The sequence below is a fragment of the Polypterus senegalus genome, chromosome 14 (assembly GCF_016835505.1).
Source record: "Polypterus senegalus isolate Bchr_013 chromosome 14, ASM1683550v1, whole genome shotgun sequence".
In the NCBI taxonomy this organism is placed as follows: domain Eukaryota; kingdom Metazoa; phylum Chordata; class Cladistia; order Polypteriformes; family Polypteridae; genus Polypterus; species Polypterus senegalus.
The window spans coordinates 101,632,657-101,648,800 of record NC_053167.1 but is presented as its reverse complement, the minus strand read 5'-3'; the positions used below and the strand labels follow the sequence as shown (position 1 = coordinate 101,648,800).

Genomic DNA, 16,144 nt, shown 5'->3' with positions numbered 1-16,144 from the left:
GACGAGGTGGCCTGGGAGGAGTGGTGGTGCCAGAAGAAGGGTTGTGGTTTGTGTTTAACTGTACTTGGGACTGTGTTGTGGCTGGAGGGTTCATGGGGAAGAGGTGCCCTCCAGCTGAAGAAACAATAAAGTCTTCTTGTGTTTTTACACGTGCCTCTGTGTGAGTCTGTGCCGGGTCGGGCGCTATACGGCACAATATATATATCCATACATCCTCTTCCGCTTATCTGAGGTTGGGTAAGCTTGAGTAGAGATGCCCAGACTTCCCTCTCCCAGCCACTTCTCCTACCTCTTCCGGAGGAATCCCAGGTCAGCCGGAGACATAGTCTCTCCAGCCCTCTGCCGGGCCTCCTTCCAGTTGGGGAGCACATAGCCCCTCCCGGATGACTTTAAGGGAAATCCCAGACACCCTGTGGAGGAAACTCATTCCAGCTGCTTGTATTCGTGATCTCATTCTTTCGGTCACTACCCATAGCCTCCTTGGCCGGTTGGAGCTTTGCCTTACGGCTCAGCTCCTTTTCACCATGACCTTGCCAGGGAGGCGTCCAGGAGGCATCCTGATCAGATGCCCGAACCACCATCATCTGATCTTCCCTCGCTACTTGACTTGGGGCAGGATCTCGCTCCCAACCCAGAGAGGGATCGCTCATGCTCTGATGAAGTAAACAGGACAACATCATCTGCAAAAAGCAGTGACCCAATCCTGAGTCCACCAAACCGGACCCCCTCAACGCCCTGGCTGTGCATAGAAATTTTGTTCATTAAAGTTATGAACAGAATCGGTGACAAAGGGCAGCCCTGGCACCTGACACCTTCAGAGGGACTGGACTCTCTACCACTCTGGAGTTATCCCCGGTGAGAGGCGCAAAGGGATGTGGGCATACTTATTGCCCCCCGACTTGGAGCCTGTTCTTTGGGGTTTACCCCGGTGGAAGAGAGGGTAGCCTCCCTCCGCCTTCGGGTGGGGGGATGGGTCCTAACTGTTGTTTGTGCGTATGCGCAATCTGAACCCGAGTGGTGTTTTGTTAGTGGACTTCTGTGCTCATCAGGGATTGTCCATAACAAACACCATGTTCAAGCATAGGGGTGTTCATATGTGCACTTAGCACCAAGACACCCTAGGCCTCAGTTCGATGATTGATGTGGTCGTGTCGTCGGACTTGCAGCCACATGTCTTGGACACTCGGGTGAAGAGAGGAGTGGAGCTGTCAACTGATCACCACCTGGTGGTGAGTAGGCTTCGATGGAGTGTGAGGATTCCGGTCAGGTTTGGTAGGCCCAAACGTGTTGTGAGGGTCTGCTGGGAACATCTGGCAGAGTCCCCTGTGAGAAGTAGCTTCAACTCACACGTCTGGCAGAACTTTGACCACGTCCCGAGGGAGGTGGAGGTCATTGAGTCCGAATGGGCCATGTTCCGTGCCTCTATTGTTGAGGCGGGTGACCGGAGCTGTGGCTGTAAGGTGGTTGGTGCCTGTCATGGCGGAAATCCCCGAACCTGTTGGTGGACACCAGCTGTGAAGCTGAAGAAGGAGTCCTACCGGACCTTTTTGTCCTGTGGGACTCTGGAGGCAGCTGATAGGTACCAGCAGGTCAAGCACAATGCGGTTTTGGTGGTTGCTGAGGCAAAAACTCGGGTGTGGGAGGAGTTTGGGGAGGCCATGGAGAACGACTTTCGGACGGCTTCGAGGAGATTCTGGCCCATCATCTGGCGTCTCAAGAAGGAGAAGCAGTGCAATGTCAACACTATATATATATATATATATATATATATATATATATATATATATATATATATATATACACACATATATATATAATTATATATATACATAAACTATTCAGTCCACCACACCCACTCAAGCATACCCTCACACTACCAGAATTCAGAATCACCATTTAAGAGAAACGAGAGGAAAACTGAAGGAGAAGCAGAAACTTCAGTACACTTCAGCACTAATCATTGTTCCACGATGCTGCCCTGTATATAAACAAGTGACAGAAAGATTGAGTATTTTCATAGGATAGCATCATGCAGAAGTATTAATCTTACCACTTGTACTGTTACGTAAATATTTTCATCTTATCTCATTGTCAAACCCACTGCATGCATTCATTTATTTAGCAATTGTATTTGATCAGCAAATAGATCACCAACGTTTGAACTAATTGTTGACTCCATAGTATTCTCAAATGTGCTTAACATTTCCAACCAATGCTCTCACACAAGGGTTAAAGTACAGGTGTGGTATTCAAACCCAGGATGATGCTATCCACTGTGGCAACTCTAAATGTTTTCACATATTTAAAATTCTCATTTTGAAACAGTTTTGTCTAATTGGAGCTAGCGTATTACATTTATGCATGTAAAAGGAAATAAATGTATTGGTATGTTTACTAGGATGCGAAGGTGGAGTATCCTATCCTTCCTTTTTTTTTGCCTAGTAAAATAAACAAAGCCAGAACATAGAAGATTTGCAAGGCTCTAAGTGTTCACCTCGCACACCCTGTGTAATCCACAGCTGCCCAATTTCACCACAGCAGGTTAATCTCATCATCACCGCTTTAAGGCAGTATGGTGTAGTGGCTAAGGTTTCGATCTTTAAGCCTGCCAATTCAGTCCCCGCACGTGATTTGCTGAATGACAACTAACTACCTTATCATGGCTGTGCTCCACCTGTAAAAAATATTCTCTAAGGTATTCTGACTTTGTAAAATGCCTTGAATAAAGACATCACCCAAATACTATTTATATGAGTATAACAGAGCAACAATATGTTAAGAACAACAAAAAAAACCTCAACAGACATGTCAATAAACCCATATGTATATATAGACTGCTTTCAATTCTATTATACCACATTTACTTTTTCTCTGCTTTATGCATTTGCCTGTTTTATATTTTAAGTACACCTACAACTCACAACCTAAACTTCTTAGCCTTCTTTCTGTTTTGAAGTTTGAATTTGAAGTTATCATTGAACTGTTTAATTTGGTAACATCTGCAAAAGTGTTTCTCATATTTGAGTACTCCATTTTGAATTTTGGGAAAAAATTACATTATTAGTTTTTACTTTTAATTTAATTTTGAAAACTTTATTTTTCTATGTATATATACAATGCAATTTTGCTTAGAATAGGGTTGTCACCATGTTGTGTTTACTTTTGCTATGGTGGTTGCCACTGTGCCACAATTAGAAGTTAGGTAGGTTAGGTTAGGTCAATAGAATAAGCGCTAGTGTTGCATAGCTCGTCGTTTCCAAGATTCTGGACTATCTACAAGAGGACCATTCATTCATTCATTTTTATTTGATGGTCACAAGTAAGCGTTTAACAGATTTATTCAGGGTGAAACAGCTCAGTGTTACTTTCAGCTTTGATTCTAAACTACCATTTTAGGTTGGTTAGTTTCTGTTTTGGTTTAATTTTACAATATTCTTTGACATTCCTTTTGTCTATGACTAGATTGTTGTATTATTTATTTCCTAGTCCTAAACATTTTTCTCTGTGTTGTTTTTCATCCTTAGCAGAACCCTGTTATGAAAACAGAGCAGCCAGAGTGACTAAATATTTTATTTCATTCTACCAAAAGCCATTTAAACATTTATTTGTATTATTTTGTACTAGTGCCTTTTTATTAGGGAATATGACAAAAATATACAAAGTGCCAAATACTGTAATCTTTTATAACACTTAATTAAATCATTTTATGATTTCGAGAGAGCATGATGGCAGGGTGTTTAGTACTACGGTCTCAAAAATTTGGAAGGCCAGTGGCCGTCTAGATTAAGTTATCGCTTAATAAAGTGACTTCCCACCTTGCACCCTTTACTGCTGGGACAGGCACCCTGAACGTGAGAACTGACTAAAAGAAAGAATGGATGAACAGTTTTATTTCTTGAAAGCCAGCAAATGAGTCCCTCTTGGCATGGAGCGGGTCTTGCAGATGACAGCAAAAACTTCAAATAAAAAGGAAGAATTCAAAGATGCAATGGAACGAAATGTCATCAGAAGACTGAATTGTCCTTTTAACATGTGATGATTGCGAGCCAAACAACTATTCATTTTTATTAAAAGCAATCTTTGTAAAACTCACCCATGCCACTGAAGAAATCCACATACCTTATAGTGGGAAGATGTCTCTTTAAAACTGAATTCATAGTATTGTGTTAATACTTAAAACAGGCTTTTAAAAAATCCCTAGTGATCAATGGCATTCATTCAGGTAAAAATCTACACAGTATAAGCATATGCATGTCTATCCATCCGTCAAATAGCTTTCAAAACATTTTACTGTTTGTCAAAATGGCCATGCCTAACATGTACAGTATGTCAAGGATAAAAGCTGATGCACCTCCTGGCAGATTAAATGGGGCAGCTGAAAACTGAGAAGATGAAACATACTGTTTGTTTTTTTCAATTGTAACATGAAGGCAGACAGTTTGTAAAGCAGTTGCAGCTTTTTTGTGTTGTATTGAACTGCAGAGTTCAAATTAGTCAATGCACAACATGCTGTATGAAAACAACAAAAAAACAGCTTTCTCCACTTATTCATTAAGGTTTGGGCAGTACTGTACATTTATCGAAACTGACACGGTGATGTTGTTCGTCTGTGTGTAAATTAAGAAAAACAAAATATCAGAACAAAATGGGACTTTTTCCTTTAGACACCTTTTCAAGTACTGCCACAATGGCAAAACTTTCAAAAATAGATACTGTATATAAAAATCACATGAAAAAAATAATAATTTTCTGGGAAAGAATGCTTTACTTTTTTTGTCTTTTTCTTTATTATGAATTAGCTTTACTGAATTGTCAGTTTTTGGTTTTTTTTCCATTGTTGATTATGTGCTTGAGTTACGGAGCTATAATAACGGACCACAGAGGCCATTTTTAAATGTGCTGCCCTTTATATTGTGTGTGATTTTACATGTAGATTCAAGTATATACATGCATAAAAATAATCTAACATTCTCAAAAATACTATATCAAATAAGGTGCATGGTGGCCTTATGTTATCACAGCAGCGCTACCGAAAAAGCATAAGGAAGTATGACCTATTTGATCACTGACATTATACTGTATATTACTTTACACACACATAAACATGCTCACAAAGAATCAAGAACAGAAAGAAATGTTTATAGTGAAGTAAATTTCAATTTTGAAATGAGATTTACATTACATTATTGCTGTACATCACAATGCTGTTTTCACACATTTTGTGTGCATGTCAGCTGCTTTCTTACGCCTCAAGTTACTTTTAACACTTCATTATGACTCCATCAAACTGTTCTGCTGGCAAGGTTTTTAATAAATATTTTTTTTTTCTTTTATTAATCATAGGATTATTGAAAATATCAAGATACAGACCACCCCTAACAAAGAATCAAGCACCAGGTCAGTGTCTACACACAAATCCATAGTCATCATACACACTGCACATGCAGTCTGTATTATTTTCATGCATGGGTGAATTTTTTTTTTTTAATTTTAAGAGGAAATGCTTCAAAATAATGTGTTACCTTTTGTCACAGCCTCAAAGAATTTCTCAGTCGTTTCCATAAAACAAACAACCAAAGAGAAAAAAAAATGTTTTCTGCAGCTGTTCAAAAAAGTGGCAAATGGAGTGATTAAATGATATTGCCTCTCTTTTAGTTCACACAGAGGTTACCTGCCTGAAGGCATGAGGCTTTGATTAGGTTTGTGTCTTACAGGAGAAAATTTAAAGCAAAGGATATAACTCTAGTAATTTATGAGCACTGCGGGAAGAAAATAGCTTTGTCTCCTGTTTAGAAGGAAACAATTTTTATTCCCTGTACTATAATAAATAGTCAGAATAGTAAGATAGAAAATCATGCCTTACCTTGCCACCTCCAGCTAGATAAAGCCTTTAAGACTCGTTATTGTCTCTGCCCTTAACAGCCACCATAATTTTCACTTGGTATTTGGTTTATTTACGGTACTATACCAAAAATGGCTTAAGGAAGCTTTTTCAAAGTAACAGGCTTTGTCTTAGCAAGTAAGCCAACTAAAGCCTCATAATAAAACCAACAAAATTATTACAAGAATCTCACTTATTTCGGACAGTTGAATTTGGCTAGAGACATTTGTCTTAGAAAGTAAACTAACTAAAACCTTATAATAAAACCAACAAAATTAGTTCACTTGTAACTTGTCACTTGTTTAGGACAGTCAAATGTGGCTGGGGACAGCCCAAAATGTTCACTGACTCGCAATACAGGTGGATCACCAAACCCATTAGCTGCCACCACTACATTGGGTTTCTGGACTGTTTCTTGAAAAAAATCAATGCATTTTATTGACAATTATATGTTTGAAATTAGACTCTTTAGAGTATCCTGCTATGCAGTTTATCCTGAATTTAGCTTTCTGTTATGGGGAGAAAACAATGGTAATATCTAGCATGATAAATATTTTGTAGTCTTTATTTAGTTGTCTTTTTAGTTTAAGTTTTAATCCAGTCCATCTATCAAGATACAGAGATACCTTGAGATGCAAGTTTAATTCGTTCCGTGACCGAGCTCGTAAATCAAAATGCTTGTATCTCAAATCAATTTTCACCATTAAATGAAATGAGATTAATTCGTGCCAGCCCCCAAAAAACCACCCCAATTTTTTGTTAAATGTTTTCAACATTAGAAAAATGTATTTATAATGAACAAATATTGTATACAAACAAAACAAAATATAATACATGAAAGAGAATCAAAATAAATAAACAGATGCTGGCGAAGCCGATTAGCATATTGTAATGTTTTTTTCTTTCACTTCACTTTTGCTTAACTTAATTTTCTTCTTCACTAGTTTTTTTCCTTTTGCCACACTTTCGTCACTTTCATTCGCAGGGCGTTTCAACAGAAACCTGTCCATGGAGCTTTGTTTAGTCCTCACCTTTAGAATGTTTCTGAAATGAGTTAGGCAAGTGTCATTAAATTGCACCACTGCACGATCAGTTTTTTCAATAAAGTCAAGCGTTAGGCAAGTGTCATTAAATAGCGCCGCTGTATGATCAGTTTCTTTTCCATAAAGTCAAGCGTTAGGCAAGTGTCATTAAATAGCGCCGCTGCATGATCAGTTTCTTTTCCATAAAGTCAAGCGTTAGGAAAGTGTCATTAAATACGCCGCTGCATGATCAGTTTCTTTTCCATAAAGTCAAGCGTTAGGCAAGTGTCATTAAATAGCGCCGCTGCATGATCAGTTTCTTTTCCATAAAGTCAAGTGTTAGGCAAGTGTCATTAAATAGCTTTGCTGCATGATCAGTTTCTTTTCCATAAAGTCAAGCGTTAGGCAAGTGTCATTAAATAGCGCCGCTGCATGATCAGTTTCTCTTCAATAAACTCAAGCGTTAGGCAAGTGTCATTAAATACGCCGCTGCATGATCAGTTTCTTTTCCATAAAGTCAAGCGTTAGGCAAGTGTCATTAAATAGCGCCGCTGCATGATCAGTTTCTTTTCCATAAAGTCAAGCGTTAGGCAAGTGTCATTAAATACGCCGCTGCATGATCAGTTTCTTTTCCATAAAGTCAAGCGTTAGGCAAGTGTCATTAAATAGCGCCGCTGCATGATCAGTTTCTCTTCAATAAAGTCAAGCGTTAGGCAAGTGTCATTAAATAGCACCGCTGCATGATCAGTTTCTTTTCCATAAAGTCAATTGTCATTAAATAGCGCCGCTGCATGATCAGTTTCTCTTCAATAAAGTCAAGTGTCATTAAAATAGCGCGCTTCATGATCAGTTTCTTTTCAATAAAGTCAAGCGTTAGGCAAGTGTTATTAAATAGCGTTAGGCAAGTGCGCGCTGCATGATCAGTTTCTTTTCAATAAAGTCAAGTGTTAGGCAAGTGTCATTAAATAGATGGCTTGTATTTCGAATTTGGCTCGTAACTCAAAACAAAAAATCAACATTGTGACAGCTCGTAGCTCAAAAAACTTGTACATTGGGGCACTCGTATCTCAAGGTACCATTGTATCTGAATGCAGGGAACTCTGACTGAAATTCCAAAGAAGGAACTGACTGGTGAGCTAGCCTGGGGAATACAGGTGGCTAAGGTGAAAGGAAAATCTGGCTGGGGGTAGAATGGGGCTAAATAATACCTAAATAGGACTGGAATGAAGAAGGGAGTTGGCTTAACCCATTGGTCTGGGAGGTTCATCAAGCCAGACAAACATAAATAAAGGATAACAATGAAAGAGTTTCTCTCCCTGTCTCTGAGCATCAATATTAAAAAAGGCTGTGCTACCTGCCATTACATCCATGGACCATGTCAGACCATTTTAGAACAGTGACTAATAGACATTATGACAATAATGCCACCTGGCAGCCTATTATGAGTCAAATCAAATCAAGCGGTCTTATTGCCATACAATCCATACATAGTATTGCAGCACTCGTACAGTGACACAACATAATGTTCCCCAGAACTACAGTGCAAAATATACATAAACACAGGACAAGTTCAAGATAGGTGAAGAACTATATGATTCCATAATAGATACTGTAAATAAATAATTAGAAATAAATAATAGGTAAGTGAATAGATAGAAATAAATAACTGATAAAAAATAACAGTAACACTAACAATAAAAACAAAAGCAGTGACAACTATAACAAATGTACTGCATATACATTCATTACTAGGGACAGATCTGACATCAGGGCGGCAGGACAGAGTTCAGAGTCCAGACAGCCAAGGGGAAGAAGTTATGGTAGTACCTGACAGAACTGATTTGGATGCTACAGTACCTTTTGCCAGATGGAAATGGGACAAAGAAACTGTGGGAGGGGCTGGCGGGGTCCTTCCCAATGCTGTAAGCTTTATGGATACAATGCTTTACAAAGCTTTCTTCAATGGAAGGCAGAGAGGACTCAATGATCTTTTCTCCAGTTTGCAAAAACTTCTGTAGGACTTCACAGTCAGAGACACTGCAATTCCCAAACCAGACAGTGATGCAACTTGTCAGACTGCTCTTGATGGTTACCCTGTAAAATGTGGCGAGACTGGGGGAAGGGAGTCTTGTCTTCTTCAGCCAGTGAAGGAAGTGGAGACACTGCTGTGCCTTCTTGACTATGGAGGTGCTGTTAATTGACCCAGGAAAGTCGTCTGCCAGGTGCACACCAAGGATCGTTGAGCTCTTGACCAGTTTCAGCGTAGAGCCTTCAGTGAGCAGTGGGTTGTGAACTGTATGGAGCTTCCTGAAGTCAAGAATAATTTAATTCTTCTTACCCACATTAGGAGACAGATTGTTGCACCTGCACCAGTCTGCCAGTTGTCATATCTCCATTCTGTTAGCTAACTCATCTCTATTGCTGATAAGACCCAGCACCATTGTGTCACCATTTGTAAATTTAATGACAGTTTTAGAGCTGTATTTAGTAAGCAGAATGAACAGAAGTGGCCTGACTGCTCAGCATGATGGTCCTGTGAATGCGGTTTCCAATGCGGACTGTCTGGGGTCTCTTTCTCATGACATTCAGGAATCAGTTGTATAGGGAAGTGTTGAAGCCTAGCAGACTCAACTTTCCTACGAGCTTCTGAGGCATGATGGTGTTTAAAGTTGAACTGAAGTCAATAAAAAAAGCATCCTAGCATAAATGTAATTCAAGCATCAGTTTGTATTATTTTAACTAACATTCATGTTATTTTATTGTTCTGGGCATATTATCTATTATACATGAGAACATGTGTTACTTGTTTTACTGACCGTTCTGGTGCTGTATCTGGTTGACTGGGCTTACGTGTAGAAATAAGGAGAAAGTATTTAATTACAGTAGCAGTTAATCCTGACAGTGTGGGACATTCTGTTAAAGTCAACATAAAAAAAGTGTAAAGGGGAGAATAAGGTCACCCTACGAATCAACTGCAACAAAACATTTTCCAACAGACAAGATGCTATAAAAGTAGACTTTGCAACATTTCTCAGCTTTATTGTATTAATCTTAATAGATATTTACTCTAACACCATATTGAACTTTATGTTCCAATAAGATCATTGCAGAAAGAATGATTTTGCATAATGTTATCTGTAAAGCCTTGTTTTAAGGAATGAGAGATTTAAATAAAGTAGTTTCCCTTCCCTAAATTAATCTTAAAATGAAAACAAACAGACAGATTACAAGGCAGTTCGGACCATCCAAAAGCCAGGGTCACAAAATAACAATAGGATCTTGTTTAAACCTAAACAAAGTTCAAATAAATGGGGCAAGTTTTTTTAAGTAAAATAAACCTAAGCAAACAATAATAATAATAATAATAATAATAAAATAATCCTCATCAAGATATATGATAGTGAAAATAATGATGATGATGAGAATAATATTGGAAAATATTCTTAACAACTCATTACCATGCAACACTAAATAAAAAGCCTGTACTTTTTCCTGAAACTTATTTCATATTTAACTATTTGTAGGACAAACTTCTAGTCCCAATTCATCTGTGTCAACAACAATCCTTAAGCTATAAGAGGTACTGCAAATATAACATTCACAATTTTGAAGCCCAGACCCAGTCTACTGCTGAGCTTATCACTTCTAGTGTTATGTAAAGTCTTAAATCTGTTTCCAATAAATTTTCAATATATTGTTTTATTTCTTTAAAATGGTTTATTACAATTATGATTAAAAAAGTTCAATATAAAAAGAAGCCACAGAAAATATGCAGTAATGTGACACTTTGTAATGGTATGTGTTGACTTGCAGCAGTAAGAAGGTACTGTAGGTCTTTAATGTAGATCACTTAATTGGTGTTAATATGCAGCACGGCCAGTGGGTGTACAGCTTGGTAGTATTATGATTTCTATTTACTGTGTAACTATTTTACAATATGTCACTCACAGTAGTGGCCCCTCCTAACCTTACAAAATGTTCCATATCCTGGAGCAAAAAATGTAAATTAACTCACAAATAAACCTTAAAATATAGCCTACAGAAAGCATGCATTTTCTCTATTTGTAAGTTTCAAAATACTAGGTTTACACAACTATTATATAATTTTCCATTAGTACTGTATATACTGTAATTTGAACTTAATGTCAGTTTCAATGACTTCCAAGCTCTACTTAATTTGCATTTAATTATTTCATGTATTACACACACTCATTATGTTTAAAGTATGATACATACACATTATTTAGCGCACTACATAGGTCAATAACATAATCAGTCTGTGTTATGCTTTAAATATTCATATGCAAAATGAAAGTATTATCTGCTAATTTTACAGTACATACTGTATTCCTATTTATATGCAGCATATATATATATATATATATATATATATATACTTATATATTTATATACATTTTTAAGGAACTTTTTTGATTTTCAGTGTAAAAAATAAACACAGCTACAAAAGTCTGAACCTCAAAAAGTCTTTATTTATTTAATAATGTGAAAACTGACGTAAAAAATAAAAGGTGAAGGTGTTGTGCTTTACCCGCTGCTCCAGGGGTTGGCACTGTGTTCTAACACCAGTTCTCTTCCACCCTCTGCAGACTGGATGATCAACAGCTGGAACATCTCTGATGTCACTCCCCTTCCTACTGGAAGGACGTATAACCGGAAGTTTGGACATTTTTGAAGTCAGTTTCACTGTGTGAAAAGACATTCATTGCAAATATGTCTTGTTTTGTGCTTTTCGATTTTATGGTGTGACCGGGTAGTGTCTCAACTCATTATCGTAGTCTGTATGTATATATATATATATTGTCACACATGTGCGATTAGGAGGCAATCAACAGGTCCAGAGGTGAGTGAATGGCTACAAGATGAGGGGGGTGGTGTTATGATGGTGCTAATGCCTCTCTTTCTAACCCTGCAGAACTAAAGAGGAAAAATAATCATTTCATACCCGCAACAACCCATATCTCAAACGGTTCATCATACACTCCAGGCCCCACCATGAGTGATGTCACTTTTGTTTCCCACAGATGATGCCACTTTCCGATCCCGCCATGATGACGACACTTCCGGCTACCACTGATGATGTCACTTCCGGCTCCCCCCGATGACGTCACTTCATGCTTTCATCATTTCCTGTAGCCATCTTACCTTTGTATAAAAGCTGACTGAATTGAACATCGTTTGTCGAATGTCTGATAAAAATTTGATTATCAACTTGACCGCTAGAAGAAAAAACATTATACGGGGCAAATCCCCAAACCTTTATACTTGTCTTGTGATTTATTATATCACAATAATTATATATATATAATATATATATATATATAGTGGCAGATGGCCCGGACACAGACAGACGGACATCGTTTCTTCACCCAACACACTTTTATTATATACAACTATTTACACTAGCAACCCGTTACCATGCACCCCAGTGCCTCCAGCACCGATCCCCAAAGTCCAGGCCTCATAGTCCAATTGCCATTTCTCCTGGAACCAACACACCAGTCCTGCGGCTCTCCAGCTGCATCCTTCTTCCACCTGACTTCCGCTACTGAATGAAGTCTGCTGGCCCTATATAGGACCCTGGATGGGCTCCAGCTGCTTCACAGGTGCATTCCTCCGAGACTTTTCACGCTCTCAGTGTGGCGCCTTTCTATAGTGTCCACCAAGACACCCGACCACGTAGAAGCCCTGGGAGGGGGTGTACAAAGTGCTTCTTCCCCAGCAATTCCTGGTGTGGCGGCTATGATGCTAAGTGCTGGGCTCCAGGTTTCTTCAGGCACTGGGCGCCGCCTGGCGTGGCCATGGGCTTACCCATTGTGTTGGACTTCCAAGAAAAGATGTAACCCATGGCCCCCAATACAACCAGGGTTTACACACTGCATACAGCGTCTGGAGGAGGTACAAGCCCTCTTCCGGTCCTCCTGGGTGTCCCAGCTGTGCTCCACCCCCAGCCAGATGCCACAGTATATATATAGAGCAACTAACAGAGACCTGGTCACCAAATCTAAGACCATGGGAAACCCCTCGGAAACTGTTTTGCACGCTGCATACAACGATTCACATCCGCGACAAACAAACTGTTTTACACGCCGCATACAGCGATTTACACCCGTGTTAAACATGCCTCTTCTTAGATAGTCCTGCTGCGTCCACCCTCGTTCTTGAAGCATACACACCGCCTGGTCATGTGGTGCCTCTGTGTGAACCGGTCAGGCACAGAGAAGGTCAGCTGCTGAGAGAGCGTCTCGACTGTTGCAGGGCCTGCATTGGTGAAGCAGGTGAGATGGTAATGAAACAGAGGCACAGGGCTTATTGGTTTTTAAAGACTGCTTCCTTCATTGTGTTTTAACCTCAGTTTTAAAGGATTGTTTTAAGGATCCCATGGGATACCTCTCGCAAACTGTTTTACACGCTGCATATAGCGATTCACTTCCACGAGAAACATGCCTCTATGAACAGTCAACGTGGCTCAAAGGTGCATGTGGACTCTACGACATACGAACATAAATGACGCCGTTTTTCCTGTGTCGTTGTGTCCGAGTTGGTGGGCGTGATTCTGCGAGTTGTCGTCGTATCCAATGGTCTTAGAGTTGGTGGGTGTGGCTCCTTCCTGCGTGCGCCATGGGCGCCTTACTTGTCGGCTTAGTGAATCCACGCCCCTTCCATGTGTGTTTTGCCTTTCCATGGGTGTCTTGCCTTAGTGAATTATATATATATAGATTCCAGTTTAGCCCAATTCAAACTTATTGGAGTTTGGCACCTAATCTGATACCACTGGGGACAAAGCAAAAAATAACCGTTGACAGATCACCAGTCAATCACAGGGCACACATGCACACAACACCAACATACACTCACACTGGGGGCAGTTTGGAGTCACCAGTTAATCTAACCTGAATGTATCTGGAAGTGAAGGATGAAACCCATGCAGAAGCAAAAGATAATGCAAACTCAACCCAGGCAAGAAGCAACCATGGGATTCTAATTAAGGAAGGATATTCAATTCGGATGGCACCAGCATTAAACCTTGTACCACTGTGCCAACTAACTTTAAGTAATATGAGTAACATAATTGAAACAGACTATTTAAAGTTAATGCAAAATACAAGTGCCTTGACAGATGACTTTCCAACATAATATAAATCTGAAGTGTGATTTACAATATTAGAGAAGACAGAAAATGTTCTGCAAAAAGCTAAAAATAAATATTACATAAAGAAAACAATTATGATGTTTTTTCATTACACGCAGTGTTAGTGTATGTGTATATTTTATTTTATACTTTCATATATATATATATATATAGGCGGAGTGGTGGCTCTGAGGCTAGGGATCTGCACTGGCAATCGGAAGGTTGCCGGTTCGAATCCCGGAAATGCCAAAAGTGATTCTGCTCTGTTGGGCCCTTGAGCAAGGCCCTTAACCTGCAATTCCTGAGTAGTGAGAAAAGTATTACATAAAAGAATTATTATATATACATACATACACACACTGTATATTTTAATATATGCAAATGGGATTATGTCTAAGAAAACTATTTTAATTTCATTACCTATTGAGTATTTATACCACATAAGCTTCATTTGCAGGCTGTTAAATCCAATGATTGCCCACAATGGTCCTTCAGTGATTATGATAAAAAAGCACTAGATTTTGATTATTCAAATTTTTCAGTAGTGATGGACTGACCACACATGACACTTGTTCTATTTTACCAACATTAAATATTGAATAACCCAGAAGTCAAACTCATATCTGGATTATTTCTGCCTGTAAGGTACAGAACACATCAAGGCTCTGCTGCAGTTCTCCTTATGAGTTGTGAACGAGACTTAAGCTGAAGGCTTACCTGGCCGCAGGCCAAACCCATGCCTCTCTCTCCCATGCCGTGTGGACAGGATAAGTTTAACTCCAGGGCATCAGCACCAGAAGCCTTTTTAAAAATGGAAAATAGGAAAATTAGTCTTATATTGTGAAAGCCTTTTTCCAAAATCCAGCCATGTGTCTGAGTTAACCAACTGCTGCAGCATATCAACTTAACTTCTTTAACAAACATTGCTTCCATGCAGCACAAAACCACAAATTTGTGAAAGTAAATTTTATTTTTAACTAAGATTATTGACTGCTTTGAAGACAATGTCTGAAGTGCCTTTCCGTTTAATTGCTGTTCAGGAACTTATTTTGATACTAAGAACAAAAGAAATTATTACTAAACAGACATATCAGAATATTTAGATATTCAGACAGCATAACAGGAACGGGAACAATTTAGAAGAGAACAGGCTAGTCAGCCCAACAAAGCCTTACTTATTCCTTCCTTTAATTTTCAGTTTCTGTAAGACAACTTATGTTTACCATTTTCATACTACATATTTTAAAATGATTATGTGATACTTGAAGTGTTCTAAGTATTGGTTGTTCATTTTCTGTATTCTTACCAATGTATTACCAATACAAACTTAAATTGAATTAAGTGGTCATGAAAATGTTATGTTTTCTTATAAAAATAATAATGAATGGTTTTAGAGTGTCTTTCATATGTCTAAAGAATTTTACAAATGTTCAAAAAAGCATAACAGGAACAGAAGTACAGAAACAGTAAACTGGCTCAAAGATAATATTTTTATTATTGACAAGGACCATTATCTGCATACTCGTACATTTGTAGTATTTCTTTTTAATAAAGCAGCACAATCACATAACAGTGACAAACTCTAACTCTCCCAGTCTCCGTCAGACAGGAATGTGATATGGGGACAATTCATTTTATTAGTCTACGACATCCTATCACACTCTGAGATAAAAGAGTAAAATGCCTGCATATGATGCATTTTGTTAATTTCATATGCAAAATAATATTCTTTTTAAAAGGCATTTTACTGCTTAGATATTAAAGAAAATTATTTTTAAACAGTGATTTACAGAGTTCAAAAAGTTTGAGCAAGGAAAAAGCATTTGACAGGCAATTACATCTCCAAAGGGCCTTTAAAATGCATCAGAAGAGGGATTTAAACAATTACGAAACCTCTACAAACCTGCCAGAGTGAGTCCAACAGCAGATTTATGATTTTCCTCAAACTGACAGCCATTAGAGAGGAAAAGAATAATAAGCATTTTAGCCTTACAAAGAGCAGGGGAGCAAGAGGCATGATAAAGCCATTTATCATAGTCAGCCTTAAAAGTAGTAGAGCTCATGTCAAGCATGGATTCCGTAAAAGATTTC

The 16,144-nt window shown here is 38.6% G+C and overlaps 1 protein-coding gene across 3 annotated transcripts in view; it reads right to left on the bottom strand.

The window, feature by feature from the left end:
- LOC120514913 (dihydropyrimidine dehydrogenase [NADP(+)]-like) overlaps positions 1-16,144 on the bottom strand; it is a 1,294,590-nt gene that overhangs the window by 326,511 nt on the left and 951,935 nt on the right. For all 3 annotated transcript variants that reach the window (XM_039735551.1, XM_039735552.1, XM_039735553.1), the window contains one exon: positions 14,771-14,854. In XM_039735551.1, the coding sequence (XP_039591485.1) occupies positions 14,771-14,854 (84 nt within the window). The remainder of the gene's footprint in view (positions 1-14,770; positions 14,855-16,144) is intronic.